Here is a 26,846-nt window from a genome sequence, read left to right as displayed (position 1 = left end):
ATTGAAATGGTTGTGGATCAACATGGTAAGTAATTTCTCTACCATTGTGGGGGAATCTTATGCATTGGTGGTAAGTGGAAGGGATACCTTGCATAGAATGAATCCTTGGTCTACCAAGGAGCATGTTATAGGGGAGATCAAGGTCTAAACTTGACAAGTTGTTTCCACAATAGCCAGACTGACTTGCAATGGTAACTTTATGGTTCCTTTAAATCTCGTTCAATGTCATCATATGTTTTTATTGTAATTTTCTTTTGGGGATCTATGACCTCATCAAAATATCACAATTGGTTTAATAACTTCAATGTACATAAGTTTAAGCTTGATCCACCATCTATAATGGATCTTTTGATTTTATGTTCAATATGGAGGGGTTTGTTGTGATATAGGTTGATGGATTGTAAATATTTATTGGTGAAGATTAGATGGTGTTGAGGGGCAAGATTTCCTATCATGGCTTGAAATTGAGCAACATTCATATCATTAGGAACTCAAGATTTTTGTAAGGCCTTTTCTAATTTTTCCTTGTGGATGGGTGAAGATTGAAGTAGCTCAAGGATATAGATTTGCGTAGGAGTTTTACCAAGGTGATAGAGGAGGTTGTATTGGGTGGGTGGTTTGGTGGTTAAAGAATATGCTCCTTGGACATTTGGTGAAAACATTGTTAGAGATTTGTATGGTGATGGTAGTGAAATGGTTAGTGGATTCTTCAATTCATCCTACAACAAAATCAAAGGAGGATGAGATGTTGTTCGTATAATTGTATGGTATGGCTAAGTGAGATGATGGGGATTTTCTTTACCATGCTTAGGGAAAGGATCATTGCATATCTTCAATTGTGAATTGATGTGTGTGATATCTATCCTTCAACTTCAATGTCTCCTTTATCAATAAGGTCATGAATGTAATTCTTGAGTTTCATGCATTTGTTTGTGTCACAACCTTTGATGCAATGGTATTCACAATATTCATTTTCTTTATACCATGTAGGTTTTCATTGGTTATCATCAAATGGTTTTGTGATTTGATATTTGACCATGTTTGCTTGGACTAGTTTTTGAAAGATTACCTCAATTGGTTCTCCTAAGAGAGTTTATTTTTGTTTGGGTTTGTTATTTTGTCGAGATTGTTCTTGTGGCATAGTGATGTTGTTGTTTTGATTGTTTTATTGGTTTGAATTGTTTTGTGAAACATATGGTGTTTGAATGGTTTGCACATGTTTGGCATCAGTTAAACCATCATTGACAATTTATTTTTTTTGGCCCAGAAATGAGGCTTGTCATTGGATTGGGAGTTGTTGTTGTCTTTGTTGTCTTTGTATATCTTGACTAAACCTTTGGCAATAAGTGTTTTTTCCATGGTTGCTCCTTTGTCCATGATTTCATCAAAGGTGTTAGTGCATTGCATTTGCAAATGAAAGGCCATTTTTGAATTTAAATTTTGGATCAACATTGTCACCAATTGTTCTTTCAAGAATTTCCCAAGGGAATCTACTAGCAAGGTGTCTCCATCTTTGCAAGAAATTGGCAAAGGTTTCCCCATTTATTTGTTTAGTGTTGCACAAGACTAACATGGAGACTTCGTATTCAATGTTGTATGAGAAGTGTGCAACAAATTGGTAGCTTAGGTAGAATTTAACTAAACCCCATACGAAACCCAAGGATTGTTAACCTAACTATGAAACATCATTTCAAATGGAATATGGCTTACAAGTAGCATGTGAGAGTAGATTGCTCAATACATTTGCAAGAACTAGAAGAATAGCCTTTTAAGGTTTAATAGAATCCAAACCTTGCAAAGCACCTTTAGCACAAACTTGCAAATGTTATTTCTTTGGAGGTGCTATTGTTTATTCTAGTCCTGATCACTTTGGCATCATTAGCCAAAGTGAAAGGCTTGGACACCATTACAAAAGTTTATCACCCTAAGGATGAGAAACCCCAATAGCTTCTACAATAAATCCAAAAACAAAACAATAAAATCTTGCTACCTTATCACAAAAACAATGTGTCAAAAAGTAGTGTAACATAAACAAACATATGAATCAAACCAATCTCTCTCACTATTCCTCTCCCTATCCTAGTTCTTTTTTACATACGAACTTTAAATTTTTATTCAATAATACAACTAATGGGTTTTGAGCTCAATGTCACATGATCATATGCTTGTTGTGAAATACCTTCTCTTACTATTTAATCATAGGAGAGTCATTACTAGGGGAAGGGAACAATTAACCATTATAGCTAACTTTGTGCACCTTAACCTCCTAAATGGAACATCAGATTTTGATGATTTTTTTTGTTTTCTTTGTATGCAACTTAAGAGCTTATAGCTATTGTTATGGCTTCTAGGTAGTTACGATGAATACGAGAGGATTCATTATGAGTGCAAGGATAAAAAAGTGGTCATTTTGAGGTGACGCTCGATACATATTCTCTATTGCTCCATTAAACATTCACATGACCACCACAAAATTTGCACAAACAATCCAATACTTATGCACAAATGGTCCAATAAGCGTGTGCTATGGATACCAATGAAGTTGCACAATTGCTCTAATTAGTAACTTTTGTCTCAACTATTGGGTATACAAATGAACGACACCTAATACATAATTTTTTTCTAGACTTTTAATTAGCATGTTCCTATGAATGGTTATTGAAACATGGATGGTAACTAGACTCCTAGCCCTACTAGTTTTCTAAACTTTGGACTAGAATATCTAGAGCTTGTGTACTCTCCTTTCTAGGGGAAAGCTAAAGTACCTAATCATTAGGTAAGATATCAACACCCCTAACGCTCAACTACTATATCTTATTGCATTTTGTTCTTGGAAAAATATTCTTACAAATTTGATTAATCCCTTAAACATTTTTTCTCTATAACCATGTAAGTTTGTAGTTGTCATTGTAAGAGATTTGTGTTTATATTGCGGTGCAACAATCCCTCTTCTCCATTCATAAAATATAAAATGTACTCAAAGGCCTACGTAGAGTTGTAATTCTTCTTCTACAATCTAGTCAAGGGGAGAGTACCCAATACCTGAGTGTGTTCCAATGACTGTGATAGCAATTGTTGATTTAATACCCACACTTGTTGATTTAATGTCCAATTTTTTTGACAACATTGTAGCAATAGTTGTGACTTTAAAGTTGTTTATGCTGAAATTGACTACCCCTAATTGAATGAAATGTATCCTTAGTTGTAAAAAGCAACCAATCATGTGATGCCACAACAGTTGCACAAGTATGGGGGCCCCTTTTGCACAACCATTGGTGTCACCTTTTTCGTGGACTGTTTTGGACACCTTGGCAAAACATATGCTGATGTGGCATCATATTTGATGATGTGACCCTGAAACCTTAGTTATAAGCAGGGGATTTGCCAAATAAGTTGTTGTAAAAAATTGAGACTGATATGAAATTTCTACGTAAGATTTTGAGAGGTTTGAAGTTAGAATGCTCAACTACTAGATTCTCCTATATAATCTTAAGAATTTCATAATATATTCAAATAACTGTATTCCTTCTTGTGCAAGGAAGAACATTTGTTGATTCCAGACATTTGTTACCTTGATGATCACCAGGAAATTATCTTTAAAACTTAACTATACAATCCTCCAAAATTCTAGAAATTTCAACAATCATACTTTTTGCTGAGAATGAGCATCTGGGATTTCAAAATAGTTTGATCTCATCAAGCAGACAATATCTACCATGACAGTCAAGCAGGATATACTTTGCCAGGTCAAGGTGGCCTACTTAACTTCGACATCAACATTTCCTCTTTATCAAAATCTCAATAAAGCTTACAAAAACATCTACAATTCTGTCAGTATCTCAATAAATCCCACAAGAATAAACTGTATAGACCACAAGATTAAACTGTGTAAATATACAAATAAAATCCATAAATACCATTTTCAATATCTCAAAAATCTATACAAGAAGAAACAGTGTACAGGCAAAAATTAAATGCATCTCTCTGAAATTTCAGTATGAGAGAATTTTCAAGTCTCTTTCACTATGTTACAGCCATTAAATCATCTAGACGATATCTCATTTGAAAATATTCAGAATTACAGATTGAAATCTGAGAAATTCAAGGCCAAATATAGAGGTGGGTTTAAAGATCTATTTCACATTTAGTCTACAAAAGTGCATAGCACATCATGATCCCTGCATTGTGTTCTAATCAAACATGAGATTTGGTGCCCCACATATCTCACAAACAGGGACAAACACTTCATTCTCAAATGTGCAAGACTCGCAGTTCCAAACCAAGTCTCTTCTGTCAAGCTCAGAATTAGGCATCCGGCTTATCAAAGAACTTTGTGGGGAATTCATTATGGAAGCATCAGATGCAGAAAACCCATTAAACATCCCACAACTTCTACAAACATTAGGAAACACTCCATTCATAGATCTGCAATATGGGCACTTCCAAATCAGTTCTCTTGTGTCAGAGCTCACTGGCATCTCAATCACTGTAGATGAACATAAACTCCAGGCCATTTTCCAATTACTGTATATTAATTGAGGTCCATAAGATCATAGCAAGCCAGAAAGAGTACCAGAAACAGCACCATATAAAGATGTGACAGGGTACAAGATATAAATTACTATGAGATCAGCTAAAAGAATTGCTACCATGATTAATGTGTTCTGGTTTTGGTAAGCAGGTAGAAGGAATCCATACATGCAGAAAACCATTCTCAATAAGTGATCATGACATATGAAAGGATATATGCCTGCTACACCCCATAATTTCCAGCCTTGCCATGCCATTAGTATCATTCCCTCATCCACAAGCAACAGTTTGAGAATGATAGATGCAAACCTTCTGCTTCCAATGCATCCCTCCAAAAGTGTGCCCTTCCATAGGATTGAAACAATCTGATATGCAAATTGCCTCTTGTTTGCGTGATTGAATAGGGATAGGAACCATTGCTTGAGATCAAAATGCTGCAGTCCAAACCGGCAAATACTTGAATTGTTAGCAACAACTGGACGTCAATTTCAACTTAAGATTGGTACTAATATTTAAAATGAAACAATAGTTAACATGGAAAAATAGAAATACTTCATCCACTCTTTGCTCTCAATCATTTATTAAGTTTAGGTCTTTTAATTCTATCCACATTCAATAGTATGATAGCCAATGCATTCTAGTCAAATTTTAGTTCCATGCCAACATCAATGTCCAACCCCACACAATCTATGTATATTCATAATGATTAACTCATGCATAGCATACAGTTATACAATATGATTAGCTCATGCATATATCACATATATGCAATGTGGTCACTTCATGCATACATCACATAAATACAATGAGATTAAGTCATAGACATAGTATGCCCAACTCTTGGAGGAGTCATATATACATAGTATGCTTATCCCATGCATGCGCCACATATACACAGTGTGATTAGCCCATGTATGCATCACATATAGATAGCATGTCTAATCCATAATAGACAATGTGCATAACTTAAGCAACATCACATGCACACACAATGACTAACTAGCAAAAGGGAAGTGGTTGGGACCTACTATATGCATCTTTCCTTTTACCTAGTTCACTAACACATGAGCCCTTAAATACATGCTAATAGAAAGAGGAAGGTTGGTGTGTCTTGTACTAGTCTTGTACTATATCGTGGGTCCCATCCTTTTTCCATTGTATTGGCTGTGATGAAGAGATAAGCATCCCATACTATTAGTGGAATCACTCACAAGGACATATGTGTCACAATAGACAACATATGTCATCATTAATAAGATTGCATACCCCATTAAAAATCTAGATCATCTTATAACTAGAAAAACATAATCATGATATCTTATGGTTTTACCTCACCTAAGACTGGTGCATGTACTATCAATCACATAACCACAAGTCAAGAAGATGCAACATTGGCAACACATGCATTCTTTCCAATACAATAATGTGCATTAATTTCTAATATGAGTAGAAGTTGGCATCCATTGATTGCATACAATTGGTGGAAGTCTATTTAAACCCTATGAAAATAGGTAACTTTTGACATCTATCACCTACATACTTTTTGTGAAAGTCAACTAACACTTGAAAATCAAGTAGCTCTTGGCATCTATCGCCCACATGTTATTAGTAAAAACCAACTAGCCCTTTGTCATAGCTAAATTATTATTTTTAACTAAGCATGCTCTCTAGCTCGTATCATGCTAAAGCAATAATAAGCTTATTTTTGAGAAATGGGTTTTACAATTATGGTGATCATCTTGGTAGAGTCGAAGAAGCTATGCTAAGAGAACAATTCTCCTCAACCTCTACCCTTTTAGAGTCCCTTTTTCAACCCTACTTGTGATGCCAAAAAATTGGCTTCTGTATTGATCTGGTTCAACATTATGACATTTAGAAGGTACAAGAACATTGATGTAAAACATATTGTCCTAAGGGTTTACACCTTAGATTAGTTAATATAATTACAATATCATGAAGAGGGATCCATAATAGGTCTTGGGGTCAAAATTACCAACCCACTAGTAATTTAATAAACCCACATAAGTTGGCTTCTATCTGGTCACAAATACATAACCATCTTGGGATTGAAACACCATCTTGAGAGGTACAAATAGAACTTGAAATCCTCAATATTGATTAGTTTGCTTTTATCTTGAAACCCAACTATTTTGTTGACTCAAGTCATTAAAAACTACTTTCAATTCTTGTAAAATCAACTCTAACATCTTGCAACTTTCACACACTATAAAGGAGCTTGAAAACTTATTACTTTGTAGATTGAAATCTCTTATTTAGGGCTAAGAGTGGTGTGAGGATCCACAAAAAATTAATAAATTATTTTAATTCATTTTGGGTCCTTTCTTTTTTTAAATTGAAAGTTATTATAAGGGGATAGTTGGTTATCCCAAGATGATCAAGGGATGCCATTGACACCCCTAGTTGTACCTGAGAATTCCTACAATTGAATGAGGATAATGAGGAGATGTTTTCAAGGCAATTTTACATCCCCAAAATATCCTCAATATGAGATGTTCCAAAACTGTCAAGGATGCATCCCCAAGGGACACAAATATTTACCAATGCCCATTCCAAAACAAAGCCATAACTCACAAGTTTATTGACTAATAATGAAATTCCAAATTCCAAGATTAACTATTCCATACTCTAATAGAGTTACTTTAAATGAATCCCACTAGTTAATGGTGCTTAACATTAAACAAAGAAACTCAACCAAGTTTTCCATTTAGCAAACCTTTCTTAAAGCAATTTCATCTGAGGATATTGAGATCTCAAATTAAGCATCACCACCATTATTATTCATAATTCAACATGAACATATCATAATCTCTTATAGGCATATCCACAAAGGCTAGGTTGATCACTTATCAACAAGAATTTGTTTGTTTGTTTGCATAGACATATTGTGATCATTATCACATAATGCATAACACTCAACATTGAAGTAATCTCTAGTTCAAGACAAATCCTATGTTGACACTAGTAAGATACAAGGTTGACTATGCATAGGCATTTAGCTTAATTGGCATGCATTTCCTTTATATCTAGTATGTTCAATAAAAGTCAAGTTTCATTGTCACCAAATTTCACACCATCACTTACTAATATTAATATACAATCAATCTCATACATAAAGATATGCATAACAACATAACTGATATAAAATAAATCGAGTCATATCATAGCTTAGGACAAAAGTAGTATAAATATATTAATGCAACAATTGTATAAATCCCTAATATGGCTCCATGTGATGTTGTTGTGACGTATTCACACATCGCCCCATTGCATATGGGGACCCCTACTTTTTTCGCTTTGTCGGGTTTTGCTTTCTAGGTTTTAGAGTTTTGTCTATTAGCCTTTTCTTTTTGAGTGTCGCCAGGGGGATCACTCAGATGGTAGGCTTTGCTTGAGCCAGGGTGAGTCCGCGAGGCTCCGAGTTAGGGTTTCTTTGAGAGTCTTCCTTAGGGCCTGGTTTTGCTCTTGTTGCTAATTATGTCTTGCTTGGTGAGTGAGTATCATTCTTGAAGGTCCGAGCTAGGTCAAGTTGGTGAGTGATGAAGTTTGGAATGTCATCCTGATCTTCAAATGCCCTGAAATTTGGCTAAGTCTGGAATGTCCTGATCCTGAAATTTGGCTAAGTCTGGAATGTCCTGATCCTGAAATTTAACTAAGTTTGGAAAATTGAAGAATCCTCCAAAAACTAGATTTTGCATTATAACTCCTAGAGGTCCGAAACCACTCTCAAACATCCTGGAAGTATATATGGAATATAACTTAAAGTATAAGAAAGAAGAAAGATATAAGGAAATCTTTCTTCTTTAATACACTTAAATGTTATATTCCATAAAATGATCCTGACGGAGAGACCAAAATGTCAAATTTCGCTCCCGACCCTTCCAAAGGGTCCAAAGTGAATTTCACTCTTGACCCTTCCAAAGGGTCCAGAGCGAAATTCTCCATAAGACATTCTACTTTGACCAAACCCTAGAACTAACGCATTCCCAGGCTTGAATGAAGGTAAAAACGCTTGTTTGAATGAAAAAATGTGAAAATGAAGTCAGGATCTTGGCCAAGAATGTGAATTTCGCTCCTGACCCTTCCAAAGGGTCCAAAGCGAAATTCTTGAAAACACTAATTTCTCCCTTAGCCAAAGTCAGGACCAAGATGGAGATGCATGAGGAAGTATCTATGTTTGCCTCCCAAAGAGGATGAGAGTTTGAAAAATCAAGAATCAAGGTCAAAACATGATTTTTGCTCCTAACCCTTCCAAAGGGTCTAGAGCGAAAATCCTTATAACCCTTGTTTTCTTCCTTATTTTGGCTAGGTGTTGGCTTGATGGAGGATGAATGGGTATGTTTTTGCCTTGAGAGGGAGTTAGAAGCTTTGAAGAATCAAGATTTTAGCTCAAAAGGAGAATTTCACTCTTAACCCTTCCAAAGGGCCCAGAGCGAAATTCCCTATAAACTTCATTTGCTCCCTTGTTTTAGCTTGAAACCTTGCTCCTTAGATGGAAAATGATCTATATTTGCCTCCAAGAGAAAATTGAAGTTTGAAAAATGAAAAATCAAGCCCAAATGGTGATTTTCGCTCCTGACCCTTCCAAAGGGTCCAAAGCGAAAATCAACCTAAGACTCATTTCTTGCCTTATTTGACCAAATTTTGATTTGTAAGGCATCTTGAAGGGAAGAGTGGACATGTTTGGACATTGGAAATGTTTGAAAGCTTTGAAAAAATGAAGGATTCTAGCCAAGAAGGTGAATTTCGCTCTTGACCCTTCCAAAGGGTCCAGAGCAAAATTCCTTGCAAGCCTATTTTTTGACCTTGCTTAGACCACAAACCTTGTCTCTTGGGTGAAGAATGATGTTTTGTTACCTTCCAGAGAAGATTGGAGTTCAAAAGATGGAGAATCAAGCCAAGAATGAGATTTTCGCTCCTAACCCTTCCAAAGGGTCCAGAGCGAAAATCCTCCTAGACCTCATTTCTTTCCTTATTTGGCCAAATTTTGATGTCCAAGGTATGTTGAAAGAGAGAATGGGCATATTGAAATCCTTAAGGATGTTTGAAAATGTTGAGGAATGAGTGTTTTAGCCAAGGAAGGAAGTTTCGCTCCTGACCCTTCCAAAGGGTCCAGGGCAAAATTCCTTACAAGCCTATATTTTTTACCTTGCTTGAGCTTAAAACCTTGTTCCTAGGGCAAAGAGAGATGAGATTTTACCTTGCAATGAAGTTTCAAGTTGAAAGAATGATGATTTTTGGTCAAGAATAAGATTTTCGCTCCTGACCCTTCCAAAGGGTCCAGAGCGAAATTGTGCAAAACCTATCTTTTCCCTCAGATTTATGCCAATTCTAGTGTGGGTCAAGATTAGAGGTGTCTTTAGGCATGTCCTTGAATGGTCAATAATTATCAAGTTTGAAGGAATTGAGCCAAATGATGAAAATCGCTCCTGACCCTTCTAAAGGGTCCAGGGCAAAAATTCTTCAACCACCTATTTCCCCTTGCAAAATCATGTCAAACTAGGGTTGGATATGAGAGGAGAAGTGTTTTCTAGCCTTTTGAGGTGAATTCAACTTGAAATGATGGAGGAATAAGCCTAAATTAAGAAATTCGCTCCTGACCCTTCCAAAGGGTCCAGAGCGAATTTTCTCTAAATCACCTTTTTTTCCCAATTTTGTGCCAAGCCAAGTGCTGACTAGGACAAGTTTTGATGGGAGAGGTCCTCAAGAATGACTTTGACTTGTCAATGATTATCAAACTTGAAGGAATTGAGCCAAAAAATGATTTTCGCTCCTGACCCTTCCAAAGGGTCTAGAGCGAAAATCTTGAAACCACCTATTTTCCTTGCAAGTCTAGTCAAATGTTAGGTTTTCATGGCTTGGATGGGTGCGAGGATACATGTTCTTTCCTTTTGAAGTTAATTGGTGTTGAAAAATGATGGAAATTAGCCCAAACCAAGGATTTCGCTCCTAAACCTTCCAAAGGGTCCAGAGTGAAAATCCTAGGATCACCTACTTTCTTTGCAAGACAAGTTAAAATTTTGATTTTTATGGCCTAGATAGAAGTGAGGCAATGTGTCCTTAGTCTTGGAGGTGAATTTAAGTTGAAAGGATGGAGGAACATGCTCAAAACAAGAAATTCGCTCCTGACCCTTCCAAAGGGTCCAGAGCGAAAAACACTAAAACCATCCTTTTCTCCAAATTTTGTGCTAAGTCAGGCCTAGACTAGGGTGAGAGAAGCTATTTGGAATGCCTTGGAAAGATGTTTGACCTTCAAAAGTGTTAATTTTGAGCTAAAAGGTGAATTTCGCTCCTGACCCTTCCAAAGGGTCCAGAGCGAAATTCTTCATCTACCTATTTCCTCCTTGTGTCAAGTCAAGACTAGGAGTCCTAAGGCGTAGTTGAGGTTGAAATGATGTTACTTTGCCCTGCAAAATGAATTGAAGTGAAGAAAATGAAGAGTTGTGACCTAAAAGGTGAATTTTGCTCCTCACCCTTCCAGAGGGTCCAGAGCAAAATTCCCAATTTCACTCAAACTGCTCATGATAGAGGTCAAGACGTGGATCCCTGGGCTCTGGAGGAAGGAAAGCTAGTGTGTGCTCGCCTTGGAAGGTATTTTGGAGAGGAAACATGATAGATTTTGTCCTAAAAAGTGAATTTCGCTCCTGACCCTTCCAAAGGGTCCAGAGCGAAATTCTTAAAAATCTCTCTTTTGCCCCAAATTTGCATCAAGATTGGTGTTGGTTGAGAATGAGGATGTCCTTGGGCATGTATCTAAGCAAGTACGGTTGCAAAATGAGAACAATTTGAGCCAGGAATGCAAATTTCACTCCTGACCCTTCTAGAGGGTCCAGGGCGAATTTCTTATAAGGCTTGTCCTTGGAAAGAGTCTTGAACTAACTTCATTTTAATATCTTTTGTAGATGATTTAAGGTGTGAATACTATGTTGAAATGAATTTATTATGTCCTTAATCATCTTTTGATTTATTTTTGCAGATGAAAGAAGATCAAGCCAAGACAAGGACGACCTTCTCCAGTCCGGCATCAACAAGGATGACCTTCTCTAGTCCAGCATCAACAAGGATGGCCTTCTCTAGTCCAACATCATCAGAGACGACCTCTTCCAGTTCAACATTTGAAGGAAAGGTACACCATCCATCCTGCACATCAAAGACAAAGGAGGTTAAAGCAAGGGTTCGTTGAAGAAGCCAATAGTTTCAGAAGAGTTAATTAAAGTTAGCTTCTCAGCATCATCAAATTGAGCATCTACCAAGTTACAAGTGTTAGACAAGGTGGCATCCCAGTCATCACTCCTCTAGTCGGATTGGTCCACCTCAGCGTGTCCAAATTCAATGTACCTGACTCATTGGGGATGGCACAAACTTCGATGTACCTACCCCGGTTATCCATTGGTCGAATATTCCAGAGAAGACATGTGTCCAAATAATGCAATTATTTTATTGGTCAGAATTGAGTTTGTTGTAACAAACCCTAATTAGGGTTTTTATTGTAAAATCTCGACCATTCATCTCAAATTAATCTGAGCCATTGAATTGTATTGTGGGCACTATATAAGCCCTGGCTCCTCATTTGCAAAGGCTAATAGTTACTCAATAGTTAGTCAGTAGTTAGAAGGTGAATAGTTAGAAATATTGAATAGTCAATTGATAGAATAGCAATTAAAGTAGAATAGAAAGAGAAGGCAAAGACTGTTGCCAAGATGTTGTTGTAAAAGACTTGTACACTTCATTGAAGAAATGGTGAAATCTATGGGTCGATTCAACAATTTGCATGGTCTCTATACTTCTCATATTTGATTTCATGTTATTAGATGAGTGGAAGAAATATGTTTGATTGATGGTGAAATTCGTATATCCATACTACTAGCAGTTTGTTGATTGTAGACTTGCCTTGTGTAGTCAACTGGAATCATTCAATTTAAGCTTAACTTCAATTGTCGCTTCTTCACTGATATGCATCAACCTGATGGTGTCTATGCCTGTAGCGATGATCTGAATATCATAAAATTTTCCTTCGAAGATCACACTAACCTTGTGGAGATGGTCTTGGGATGTCAAAACAAGACTTAGTTAGAATTTCATCAAAGGTTATTCATTGCTCCTACATTCTTAGTGTCAGAATTAGATCCTTTCCTCGCCCTCATCCTTTTCCTTTTTTTTCAAAATCTAGACCAGTGAAATCCTGTGTTCCAGCAATATTCAAAGCAAATCAGATGTTCAGTCATCAAGTGTAAGTCCCCTTGTGATTCCAACAAAACCACATCATACCACAGAGAGCTTATCCATGAGTAGAGAACCTACATACAAGAACCTTGGAGTTGCCTCGACTGATCCTTCAGCGAGATCTTCAGCAGTTGGGAAACTTTGCTCAAAAGAGGATAAGGTACCTTTAGGTATTTTATTTTGTGTTCGCATGTGCATGAAAAACACATCAACAGATGCCCTACTATTATATAGTTCAATAATATTAATGTCATAATCAAATTATATTACTGCATCCTTCTTCATCATAAACACAACATGCATGAACAAGACCACATAAAAATTATGTCTTTTGAAAGACTTATGACAATAATTATAAACTTTCTTTAAGCATGAACAATACTTGAGTCATACACACAACAATTAACAACATTACATCTATTAGATCATCATATAAATATATATACTTAGTAATACATAACCTTTTGATTTCATTTAGCTTATGAACTCAATATTCTTATCATTATCCAACTCATTAACTAGATAATATTCACACTTGTCACTTCTAACTAAATATGACCTTAATGGTCAATAGTAAGTGATCCCATATAACAACAATATATTTGCAAATCAATACTCACTCCAATTTCAATTGAATCAATCTTAAAGGCAATTACCAAAATATTGTGGAACTTTACTAAGGAATATACCTATGTTCAGGAAAAAGATAGTCCTTACTTAATGGAGCCTAAATTTATGACCGTGGTCGGCAATGGACATAGACCCTGAGCTGTTAGGCAATGGATCTTCAAACATTTAGCGACCAGACTTATATTGGAGGCTACAGAATTCAAGAGAGAAGAGAGGGTACATGCCTTTTATGGCGAAGCCTTGATCCTCTATAGTGGATCTTCAATTAAATTGATGAGAGATCGATTTGATGAATTAGACTTACTAAATGCTAAGCTTGAGGGGCTCAATGGAAAGATGCGGCAGGGTCGATGGAAAGAGGAGGTGAAGATATGATGGGTGTCTGAGGAGAGGATGAAGGCAGAGGAGATCCACCATGAGAAGGGCTTACAGCAGAAGGCGGGGAAGTGCAACATTGGCAAGTGGATTCCAAACTAAATTCTAAAACACAAATTGATAAATGAGCAGATAAACAACCAGTGCAATGGAGGGAGTTTGTTGATCTGTATGTAAATGTCATTTTTTCTCTATAGCAATTTCCTGGTTAACATAGCCGAGTACCCTCAATCTGTTTCTCACACACCCATTTATTTTGCAAGCCTGTCAGTGGGTAATTGAAGCACTACTGATTAGCATACTTAACCATGCTAATTTTAGTCACCCTTAAAGCACTTTCTCATCAATCACTTTCTCATCGATCAGACTTCCTAATAATTTAAATAATAATGATAAATTTTGATTTGTTAAAGTTTATTTATCTGAAATTGCATCAACTTTTAGTATTATTCAAATGACTCGCTTAAACAAATCAAAACTTAAAATATACAATTTAAACAAAAATGACATGACACTCTCATTCACTACCACTATTATTCCTCTGCCCATGTCCCCATTCATTTGCTTTCCCACCCTACCTACAAGTAGGGATGTGACACAAACCTAGACCATAAAAGCTGAATCAGGGGGCTTATTTTTGCTTCTGATATTGACAAATCCAAACCCACTTTAAGATACACTTATTTTCTGGGTAAATTTGGCTGCCAACCTCACCATTGTTTCTCGGCATTGCCCCTAGCAAATCTATTCTATAATTTGTCATCTATACTCGTCTAAATCTAAGTTTCATTTTGTCGTCTTCTAAATATTTGAGTTGGTCTAATGATCGAGAACATTCTTGAAAGAGAAGTTATAAGTTCAAATCCTGTAAGGAGTGGGATATGTGCACCTTGTATTTGAAGCACAATTAGGTGCTTCTTACATATTGGGAGTATGAGGAGTCCTCTTTATTGTAAGCCATTTACAGACTCAAAAACAGATTACTTGATATCATAAACTATAAAACAGAATTTGATTTTTTATTTCAATAATTAAAATTTATCGAAAATTGTAAAATTAGCCATCCTCTGGAACAAAGGAAAAAATTCTTCACACGACAGTATTCTTATTTCATCTCCATTGATGCTAGTGTTTGTTGTTTCAATTTTTTTATCCCTTTGCACCCATCTTCATTCATAGCAATTCCTAACTTAGAAAAATAGTATTATATTAACTCTGCATCATCAAAATTTTAATAAATTGTCTTTGCTATCCTTGTATAATTATGAAAAGAAGCCTTGGACTTTGACTTGTTTCATACAAACTTCAATTTATTGACAGCACAAATGATAATAAAATTCATACCTTGAACATGGGCAATCAGGAAGCTTGGCTGATGTGTTGAACCCTTCCTGATTCGAACTTATGAAAGACTTCTTTGAAAACTTCTCTAGACATGTAATCGATGGAACAGTAATTTTTTTATAAAATTTTGTATAATGATCATTTGTCAAGGTTTATAATCATAACCATGCCATGGATTTTCCTGCTTCTTTTAGGTCCCTTTATCCTGCTTCATTAGACATTCCTACACTAAGCATAACCAACACTGAGGCCCAATGCTATTTAAATTTTAATGTTGATTGTTTGGTTTCTATTCTGACTCTTAAACGTGGAAGAACTTTATCTTCCTCTAAACTTATTCTTGTTACGCTTACATAAAGTTCCTGATTTTCACAAAATTTGTCTGGGATTAATTTAGAGGAAGATTTTCATAAGGTAAATTCTAAGATAAATAATGTTTTATTGAGGCCCTAAAACCACATTTCTTATGGAAACCAATCATGGAATGATGGCCCGTTCTTTAAATATGACAGAATTAGCCCACTTAGAAAAGGATTTTCTTGTTTTGTACTTGTAAACGACATTGGTGTTCATCTGAATAAACAACTTCAATTTAGGGAATTCTTTCCACCATGAATGCCAGATACAGAGACCCCCTTAGGAAAGTGAGTTCGTCAAGAATGGTGTACTCAAAACTAAACTCTTTTTTAAAAGAAACAGGATCAAGACCCCCTTCCAATAAAGTAATCTGAATAAAATCAGACAAACATCTGAGAAACAAATTACCAGTCCATTAAACAAAGAAACCTACAATGCTGAAATTGATTAGCACAGAACAACCATCAGCACGGCTACTTCCCTGATAAGTGGTTGATGTATCAATACTCGTCAACTTCAGCCTTCGGGAAGAGATTCAAGTTAGAATTTCTAAGGTAACAGAAATTAGGAACTCAATCAGCTTCCAAATTGTTTCCTTCCCAAAAGGTATGAACTGTATCAAAATTATTGTCACTATCTTTGGTATGTTAATTGGAAGGCGAGGCTACCATTGGTGAGTCATATAGTGGTTCAAATCTGAGTTAGAATTTGTAGACATGACTTTTCCAGAGTTCATCTAGTAAAAAAATATAGTACTTTTGAATAAACTGTGCAAGTTTTTATGAATCAACGTTTTGGATTGTGTTCAGCAATCCATCATCAGGAAAGGAAGAGTATAGATTTATATTGCAGACTAAATCTTAAAAGGAGAGAAATTCCTCCAAAGGAGAAGCAAGCTTCCAGTGTTTAATAAATTTCTTTTTGAAAATTTTTACAGTATATAATGTTAGCTTCAAAATTTATGAATTAGATTTTGTGAACTTTTTTCAACAATATTTTGGATCACAAAACTTTCTTCATCATTATTTTGAATCACAATCCATTATTTATTATCAAAATAAGAAAACAAAAGAAAAAAAATGATATCATCTTAACGATGACTCACAAAATATAATCTGAAATGTTGATAAAAATAAAAACTTACATGAACTAATCCAAAAAAATTTAAACTCACACTCACAATAACCTACAATTCCCCTTCCACAATTCCCCTTCCACAGTGAAAGTTATCAAAGCTGCCTCTTTTGACAATTGGAAGCCCCTCATAGTTACAACTTAAATGTACCAATTACCCTAGAGAAAGAAAGAGTGCATCGATACCTACAAAACCCAACAACAAGCCCAAACCATGTTGATATCTTATTTAAAGTATACAGGCATAAGTACTACGCATTTTAACACATGTACATTGTTTACTGAATTGAAGGAATGGCAAAAGCCATAGTTGTAAAGCAGGGGAGCAGGTTACTGTGGCAATCTCAAAAAGTGTTGAAGCCAAGACAGGAGTAAAGCAGGCTACTCTTAAATAAAATGAAAAAGTAAATAACTATCAGAAAATCAAGATTAATCTGCATACCTCCTTTACAACCAAATACTATATTTATCCAATAAGATCCTAAATTTACAGTCATATAATTTAAACAACTTAGATTTGTATTGCGGAAACCTTGCTTCAGGATGCAAGCCAAATGGGTAATATGTACCTTCTTGGGTGTGCAGGGATCCTCAACAAACTGTGGAAACCTGATGTAAGTGAAAAGCATTACTGCGAGTAGAAAAACTGTCACTGGAATGCCCATCCCCATTCTGAGTACAAATCTACGAATTCACAAACACAGAAATGAGATTACACTCTAAACTTACTGGAAAATACCAGTGGAATTCACAAATGCATCACCTCCCAACTCGCCAAGAGGTTGATGATCTCAAACAAACAGAAAAGTGAAGCTTCAATTCGACCCCCATTGATGATTTAGAAATTTACAACGTAACAACGAATCTACACTCGTTTTATCTGGTTAATACGTTGGGTAGGGAAAAAGCTGAAAAAGACAAGCTAACTGCCTTTTGGATAACCGTACAACTTTACTGCCAATAGAATTGGGGCCACAGTGGAACTCACTGTAGAACATCTGTAGCCACAAATTAACGTGTCTCACCGGAGAAGCTTGCGCGTGATTGTTCGTACAAGAATCTTGGGGATGTGGAATTAAGTTGTACAAGTCACCTAGCAAACTGAAAACCACTGAAAGATCTTGATTATTTATTATTTGTACCTATACTAGGTGTCCCACCTCTAAAGAGGGGAAGAAATTACTTGTTACTGTTTGTGGAAGAGATTGTTTGTATTTTTTAATCAATTTTTGGAATCACACTTTGTGATCCATCATGCTGGTGGATCATCTATCATCAGAATGATAGAGAATGATAGAGAGCTGAAGGAATAGAAATATCTGTTTATCCAGCTCTTAACACGGCAAGAATTTTTTAGGAATAAGTTCTGTTCACCCAATAGCATCCTCCTCTTTTATCTTATTTGCTCTGATATAACAATCTTATATTTCTTTTGTTTGCTTTCTTTCTCATGATCGTGGGATTTGATAAAAAAAACATCAAAAGAAAATCTCACATGATCAAAACCAAAATTATGCAGAACAAAACTTTGTTTAATCTTTTATTAAATTCAAAAGCTAATAGTATATAATTTTAAATTAATGATCTTACATTAAAGATTAAAATTTAGGCATGAGATGGGGCATTTTATTAAGATCTTGGTTTAGTTTGGTTTTATATTTTTCTTTATAAAAATGATAATCAGCTTTAGCAACACTCTAGTTTTTTGTCGGTATTATTAGTTCAAATATATATGACAATGGGACCACTGTAACAACCTTGCAAGGTTATATTAAAAGTGATTCATGAGGTAAATAATATATTCTTGATGTTGTTTTGCCTTTTTATGATAGTGCATTTAAGTGCCTTTGAGAGTTTTATATTCATTATGTATGTTGTGGGTAGATTCTTTCCTAAAAGCATGATAAAGGGTTGAGTTAATTCTACTTGGGAATATCTTGTTTTTGGTTTGGGCATGCAACTTTGTAGGTAATGGTAGAAAACGTGCATGACAAATACAATGCAAATAAATAAATGAACACATGTGAATATTGGAAAGAAATAAATGCTAATAAGTCTTGCATCTATAATGATAACATTTTTTATTGAAGCAAAGGAAAATAGATACAAATGAAAGATCAACAAATAGGTTGCCAAGGAAATAAGAAAATCAAAACAACAAACCAAACCCAAGCAACATAAGTCTTGCATCTATAATGATAACATTTTTTATTGAAGCAAAGGAAAATAGATACAAATGAAAGATCAACAAATAGGTTGCCAAGGAAATAAGAAAATCAAAACAACAAACCAAACCCAAGCAACATAATAAAAACATGAATAAAACTATAGCATTACAACAACCCCAAAATCATACTACAAACAATAGATTGGAAACATTCACCATAGCATTACAATGAAGCAAATTAAACTTTAAGTATTGTAATTGTCAACAAACCAAACCCAAACAACATAATAAAAACATGAATAAAACTATAGCATTACAACAACCCCAAAATCATACTACAAACAATAGATTGGAAACATTCACCATAGCATTATAATGAAGCAAATTAAACTTTAAGCATTGCAATTGTGTGGAACACATAGTTTCATTCACTTGAAGTTGAAGAGCTTGGTATTTAATGGCATCCAAATGCTTACTAATCTTCGCCATCTCTTTGGGTACCCCCAACATATGAGAACATAAATAGACAATTTGGAAAATAATGTTAGAGTAAAACTTATGCATTTGTGCTTCTTAATGAATAACTTGCTTTGAAAAAATTGCCAAACATCTATTCTTCCATATACTAAGCAAAATAGTTTGTCTCATAATGCCTACAACAAAATTATTATGTAGCCCAACTCCAAATTGGCTTCCTTCCGACGTAAAACATGGTAAAACATAGTAAAACATAGTAGGGAGATGTTTGAAAACTCTATTCCATTTATTTTTAGCCTATAGATAGCCCCAAAAGACATGTTTCAGACTTTCATTGCGTTGACAAAAAGGGCAATCAAGTGGCTGGACCTTTATATATTTCAATCTTCCACCCACAGGCAATTTGCAGTGCACAAGAGTTTCTAAGGCAAAATCTAAGCATCAGCTTTAGCTTTTGACTTCCAAACTTGAGCACTCAAATTCCTCCATTATTTTTATTTAAATCTACTTTTCCACTTGAGATTCAATCTAGGATTCATTGCATAGAAGGAAGGAGATTCAAATTAATCTTATTCATTGGGAAGCAAGAGAATTGAATTTGGATAGCCATAACCAAACTTTAAAAAAGTTACAATGAAATGGAGTGCAAATTCTTATAGTTAAGTTATAGGCACCAATGATCTAACAAAAATAATGAACCCTTTAGACCTGTTATTTATGCCAAACTTGTTTTTAATGAATTACTGAGTTGCCCAGTCTAAATTGTTGAAATCCCATATGTTCCCAAACTATTAAACCCCTTTATTAAACAAATAAAGAGCTTGTCTTGGAAAGGCAATTGCCAAGGGTTGGCCTTGATATTGAACTGATTTGTTCCACCAAATGGAAGAGGTTCTGAAGCTGAAACCTTGTAACCTGATAAACTTTTCCAATTCAAGCATTTACAAGCTTGTTGCCATGTTTTCCATATGAGTTGAAGTGGAAAATAAACTTCTATCTTAAAAAATGGAGCAAACAAAAATTTGTTAAACCAATTAACATTGTGCCATTTCCTCTTGATAGAAGCCATAATAATATGATACCACACCAAAATCTTTCATGGTTCATCACTAGACGTAACTCTAGCAATTTGTTTTGCTGATAAACACCCACCTTGAGTTTTTGGATCCACAAGGCCCAATCCACCTTTAGCTTTTAGTTGAATGCAATGTAGCCATGAAGTGGATTTAAAACTAGCATCACCATTCCAATTAGACCATAAAAAGTGACAGATTATTTTAATCAAGTCTTCATAGCCTTTTTAAGAGGGCATCCAACATGACGAATAATAAACATGAGATGCCATATAAATACGATTCACCACTTGAATCTTACCAACTAATGACAATCTTGTTAGTTCCCAAGTACAAAGTTTGTTTTTCAGTTTAATAAGAAACCGGTTCAACATATCAGCAAGAGAAACTCCAAGCTTGAAAGGAATACTCAAAGAGTGAGTAATCTAACCATGTTTAATTTAACAGACATCAAGTTTCTACAATCCATGAGATATTTAACAAACATGTTTAATTTGTTTCCATTATTTCTAAGGTATCCAACAAGGAATTAGATTAGTTTGCACCATGAGAAATTTAGTTTTATGATGTGTCAACTTTGAACCATAAATAAAACAATAAATATTTAAGACCTCCATCACATTTTTAATTTCCTTCTCATTATTTTGAATGAATAACATACTATCATTAGCGAAATGGGAAATGAGAACAATTGCATCATTGAGGATGAAAACACCTCAATCAAGTTCAGTTGATTATATTTTTGCATCAGATAACTAACAACATTTGTAGCCAGCACATAGAGGAAGGGTGACAAAGGTCAACCTTGCTTAATAGATCATTGCATGGAGTAAATGTATATGTTAATGACTTGTTAATTATCAGTCATACATTAGCATTATTAAATAACATTTGAGCATGTTTGTGTATTTTAGGTCTAAAACCCAACCATTATAACATCTTAAGAATGAAGCTCCAATGCGTTCTATTGTAAGCTTTGTCAAAGTGAAACTTAACAATGAGAGCATTATGCCTTGATTTCCAACCCCACTCAATGGTTTCCCAAGACAACATAAGATTATCTTATTAAAATAAAACTGCCAACAACAAACCTAGTTTGTTAAGGCCTTATTATCATTTTTGTGATAGGTTTGATTCTAGTAGTTAATTCCTTAACAATAATTTTGTAAGACTTATTAAGCAATGTAATGGGATGCCATTTAGAGATAACATCTTCATTTTTTCCCTTAGGAAGGAATTTAATTAAGTCTTTATTAATATTAAGCCCTAAAGAAACTTGCTCTAGAGCTTCCAAATAAACCAAAAAAAGTTTTCTTTATTGTGTGGCCACATTATTTGACAAAACTCAATAGAAAGGCCATCAATCTTGGGGCTCTTGTTATGAATCATTGAAAAAACAACTTATTCTAACTCCATCGATAGTTCATGATCTAAAGATTGACTATATTCCATGTTTACCTTCTTGGAGATATGGTCTTTAATAATGTTTTCAAGTAAGTATTGAATGTCTTGCCAATGTGCCTCTTTTGTGAAAAGGCTCTCATAAAATTTCTCAAATACTTGTCTTTAATCTCTTCATAATAGAACCTAAATAATCTTGAATCACCACAATATACTCCTTTTTATGTTTGTAGTTTAGAAAATTGAACAAGTATTTAGAACCTGTGTTTCCTTCCTTAACCCAATTAAGATCAACCCTTATTTTAACACGTCTCCCTATAGATGTCAAGTTTACAAAGTTGGGATTCTAAGGCAACAAGAGATAAAGACAGATTGATATTATTAGGATTTGCATTCAACAACTTTCTAGTATGTTATAATTTCCCTTGAAGAGATTTTTCCTTGTGCTTTCTTTGCTATGCTAATCTCTTACCATAACCATGCAAAAAATTAGCACACTAAGAAATAGCAAGATGCCACCATTCTTTATAGGACTCTCCTTCCATAGACTTATGGATGGAATTCCAGAGGTTAGCAAGAGCAACCGCATATGAAGTATTCTTTAAATGGGAAGTATTAAGTTTATATGGTAATTTAGCATCCAACATATCCTTTTGAACCCTTGTAACATAAAACAAGATAGGGAAGTGATTGAAAGTGTGGTAGAATAATCTACTTTAACACAATGGCTAGTGGAATCATGAGCTAATTGATTATTAGGGGATAAATAAAACCTATCAAGCCTACTAAGTTTCATTTCATCCCCAAATTTATAATTAGACCAAGTGGACTACTCATAATTATGACGAATATTTATTATGGATAGGGTCTATTACTCCCATAGTGTGAGAACAATACAACCATTTCTCAAACTCTCATTTTCTCAACTTAAAGTGACTAGACCAACTTCAATCATTTGGATATTCCACCATATTAAAATCATCCCCTATCACCCAATCAACATTGGGAAGGTTTTTAGACATCCACTCCCACTGCTCACTTCTTTCTTTCGCAATATTTGGTGCATAGACTAAGAAAAAACCAATAGGTTGGCCATGGATAAAAGTAAGGACCCACACATTATTGTGTGAAGGATCCTCCCCTTTATCAATGATAGACTTATATATTCACAAAGCCAACCCAATGACCACCATCTTACCTTCTCTAATTGTCACAGAAAAGAACATAGTGTTTCTCCATATGTGGGATAGAGAAGAAGCAATACAAAGGCCGTTAGGTTTAACCTCTTGAAGAAACACAATTCTTGCTTTCGCTTGGGAATGGCATCCTTAACTCCATATTTACACTAAGGGAGAGAAATACCTCTTACATTCCAAGACATAATTTTGAAAGTCATGGTAAAGAGGAATCAAAAGGGATTTCCTCTTGTGGCAATACATTATAATGGTTTGCAAGAAAGATAGAATGTTTAGGAGACCTTGGATCCTTTGAGGGGGGTAAAAATTAAGGGGTGATCCCATAACAATGGGTTACACTTTCTGGCCAAACCTGACACTGAAATCAACATTTTGCACCAGATCTTTACTCTCTAACACTTATAGCAACTAGACCATTAAGAATTTGAAGATGAAGCAAACTACTGATTTATGAGATTTTTCATATAGATTCTAAATATATATATTTTAAATAATTATAAATGATTTGACTAAATTGTTATGTAACTTTAAATGACTTAATATTTTCAAAAATTAACATTTTTAATAAGTAGCATTTATTCTATAATGCATAAGATTTTTTATAGCAAGAAGGAAATTCTAATTTTTAAAGTATGGATTTATCACACCAATATCTAGTGGATGGATATTTTTTCAGAATTTTTTGTTACATGTGTTTTTCTAGTTAGTTTTTAAATTCTGAGTAATTGTAATTTGGACAAAGGTGTATTCCCTAATGCACAACTTTTTTTGTAGGCATTTGAATTAACTTCCTTTTGTGTTGAAATGAGGATATTAATACCTAGGGAAACGATATTTTTTACAATTTTTTTCCACTATTTTTCAATCTTTCCACATGTGTGAAAAACAATCCTTAATGTTTGATGAAAAAACCTACATTCATAAAATAAAACATAAATATATTAATAAAATTAAATAAAATAAAAATTATACTAATTGGAAAGCTTATAATAAGGATTACATACTTAAAAAACATAACTTTTGAAATGAATTCATTTGATTCCCCAAAAGTTAATGTAAAAGTGTTTTTTTATTAGTATTTTGATAGGTGTGAAAGAGACTCCATTGTAGGTATGATTTAAGACTAGAGAGGTTCCATCTAAGAGATTTTGATCTAATAGGCTTTGATGTAACTCTCTTCAATTAATTACTTCAAATGGGACCTCTCAAGGCTCAAATCATTATATTTTCTAAAAAATGTATGATTTCAACAAAAAATAGGACACATCAAAAAGTGTAACCCGATATTATGGGATCACCCTAAGATTACTACCTTACAACTAGAGGAGGGGAAGAAGTATGATCTGTGCTCCTTATATTTTGAGGTGAAGACATATGAGAATAATGGGAAACAAAATATGAATTTTGCACAGGACTAGAAGGTTCTTTTCTTTTCCTTACTAGTTTCCAACCATCTGGCATAACAACATCTTTGAAGGATGATTCAGGATTGACAGAATAATTGTTATTATTTTGTGCATCAGAGGGAAGATGAGCTGCCTTTTGTAGAAGGCATAGCATCATTAGGCATAGCAGAAGTCTGGGACTAAGTTTTGATCATTTGTTGTCTGGGAGGAAAATGTGTCGGGGAGTGCGTAACTTCTTTTTTTCCTGATTGGACAATCTCTTATCAGATGTCCCTCTTGACAATAATGGAAGCAAACATTGGGTTTATTTAAGTATACTAAAGGTTGGTTAAACTCAAACCCAAGGTCTGTTAGTTTGATATTTTTAGGTAGCCGATTGTTTAGATCCATCTCTACACAGACTCTTGGATGAAACCTTAAACTTGAGAACATGTCTTCACTATGTTTGCACTAGATGACTCTTCCAAGTTGGGAAACTATTTCTCACAAGAAATGCCTAAAGACAAGATTCACAAAAGGGAGTTCAACCCACATTAACGTGACCTAGATGAGCCCTTGAGATGAAAATATAAGGTCCAAGCTTGTACAAATTACCCTAGTACCAGACAACAACACTGCTTGGTCATGTTCAGCTGCTCTAAATTTACAAAAAACACAACCTTAACCTAATTCCCTTAGAGCCTTGATCTCCCAACCTGTATTTTACCAATTTATTTTAGCCCATTTATAAAAAAATTCCTATGAGGGTATGCCTCTTAAGAAAAACAAGATTATGTAATGGATTTTATTGTTGAATGCCAATGTACTAATAACAATTGAGTAGCATACAACTTGTTGTTGGGTATGAAAAATATTTGTTTGTAATTATGTGAGAGATAGACCTACTTTACAATATTGCAACATGTATAGTACATAGTGATTTTTACTGGTTTATTTTTGTTAAATAATTAATGAGTTACATGTCTGGATAATTTTTTAACAAACTGAAAGCCCTTAAGTGTAGATGTACAATTAGTTGAAGAATCTATTCCTTAATAAAAAGTCATTCTACTCTTAGTGTTTTTGGTTTGGGTGCAATCGCCTATTTGTAAAGATAAATTTCAGATATTATGGTAAGAAGCATAAAGAGGATGCTTGAAATGAAGTGTACCAATAGTTGTTATAGCTAAGTTTGAGCACCCAAAGATCCTAAATGGTGCATTAGATTTCGATGATTTTTTTTTTTGTCTCCATATGCAACTTAATTGCTTATAACTATTGTTTTGGCTTTTGGGTACTAACAATGCATTTTGTGGGATCTGTTATGCATACAAGAGTCAAAAAGTGGTCATTTCAAAGTGTCACTCGATACCTACTTAAAGATGCCCCAATAACCATACACTACAACCACCTCAAAAATGGCCAATACTTATGCACAAATGCACTAGTAGTCGTCTGCTATAGGTACCAATAAAGCTGCACAACTCCTCCAATTAAAATCCAATTTTTTTTGCTAGTGGTACATGTGGAATTTTTTAATGGGCTTGTAGTTATCATTTGTTTCATTTAATTAAAGTTAGTAATTGGGGGGTTGGGTGAGCAAGGAGTGAATGGTAATTGGAACATGGGTGGTAACTGATGCTCTTCCCCTATGATCACAAAATCTAAATAGTTCTTAAATATTGATGGGGATGCATTTTATTTTGAAGTACATTAGTACCATTTGAAATCTTGATGTAAATTAAATATGTACATACATCTTACAAAAAAAATTATATTATTTTTATTGGTTGTGGAATTTTCAAGTGTATGATGTTCATTTTTATATTTAATTCATATTTTTTACTAAATTAAATAATATCAATCAACCAAAATTGATCTTATAAATGATTTTAATATTATTTTACTAATTTTATTTAATAATAAGATGTTTTCTTATTACATCTGGTTTTCAAAAAATGGATACACTATTTAGATATATGTAATTTACATTTAATATTTTAATTAAATTTTCATTCTAATTTGAATGAATACTATTATTTGTATTGGATTTATTCTTTTATTTTCTTTAATAAAAGTAAAAAGATTGTTAGAATAAATAAAAATGTTCTACAATTTTATTGAATATTGACTTGCATTTAAAATAATCAATTAAATTCTATTAAAAATAATTAATTAAATTAAGATTTTGCAATCAATTTTCCTTTATATTTTAGTGAATCTATCTAATCTTACATATTGCAACCTTCTTATTAGGGTTTTGCATTACCTTAGGGTTTTTAAATTTATAATTTTCTAATATTAGATCTTATTTTTTTATATATATAGTTCTCATTTACATAATTGTTTTTCATTTATTTATCTTTCTCATACGATTTGGTGTATATATATATATATATATATATATATATATATATATATATATATATATATATATATATATATATATATATATATATATATATATATATATATATATATATATATATATATATATATATCTTCATATCTTCTACATTATACCTGCTATTATATT

The 26,846-nt window shown here is 34.1% G+C and overlaps 1 protein-coding gene across 5 annotated transcripts; it reads right to left on the bottom strand.

Moving 5' to 3' along the window:
• Nucleotides 1-3,895: 3,895 nt before the first annotated feature.
• Nucleotides 3,896-17,640, bottom strand: LOC131073227 (rhomboid-like protein 14, mitochondrial). 5 transcript variants are annotated; one of them, XM_059216463.1, is made up of 4 exons: nt 17,375-17,617; nt 17,181-17,295; nt 4,650-4,964; nt 3,896-4,425 (listed from the first exon to the last, which is right to left on the bottom strand). In XM_059216463.1, the coding sequence occupies exons 1-4, from the start codon at nt 17,440-17,442 to the stop codon at nt 4,402-4,404; spliced, it is 522 nt and encodes a 173-aa protein (XP_059072446.1). In that variant the 5' UTR covers nt 17,443-17,617; the 3' UTR covers nt 3,896-4,401. The 5 variants fall into 5 exon arrangements, 4 of the variants coding, with proteins under 4 accessions (XP_059072446.1, XP_059072445.1, XP_057865599.2 ...); XM_059216462.1 differs by having other exon boundaries at nt 4,699-4,964; nt 17,181-17,242; nt 17,341-17,599; XM_058009616.2 differs by having other exon boundaries at nt 4,699-4,964; nt 17,375-17,598.
• Between the last annotated feature and the right edge of the window lie 9,206 nt (nt 17,641-26,846).

Source organism: Cryptomeria japonica, chromosome 2, assembly GCF_030272615.1.
Source record: "Cryptomeria japonica chromosome 2, Sugi_1.0, whole genome shotgun sequence".
Taxonomy (NCBI): Eukaryota; Viridiplantae; Streptophyta; class Pinopsida; order Cupressales; family Cupressaceae; genus Cryptomeria; species Cryptomeria japonica.
The sequence above is the reverse complement of the archived record's forward strand: the minus strand, read 5'-3'. Positions and strand labels throughout refer to the sequence as shown.

What these genes read in the sequence shown, in the direction of transcription:
- LOC131073227 (XM_058009616.2), bottom strand. Translation starts at nt 17,442, where the DNA reads ATGGGGGTCGAATTGAAGCTTCACTTTTCTGTTTGTTTGAGATCATCA. An exon ending in ATCCCTGCACACCCAAGAAG is followed by an intron (nt 4,965 to 17,180) that starts GTACATATTACC and finishes TTTGGACTGCAG; the next exon opens with CATTTTGATCTCAAGCAATG. An exon ending in TTGAGAATGGTTTTCTGCAT is followed by an intron (nt 4,426 to 4,698) that starts GTATGGATTCCT and finishes CCCATATTGCAG; the next exon opens with ATCTATGAATGGAGTGTTTC.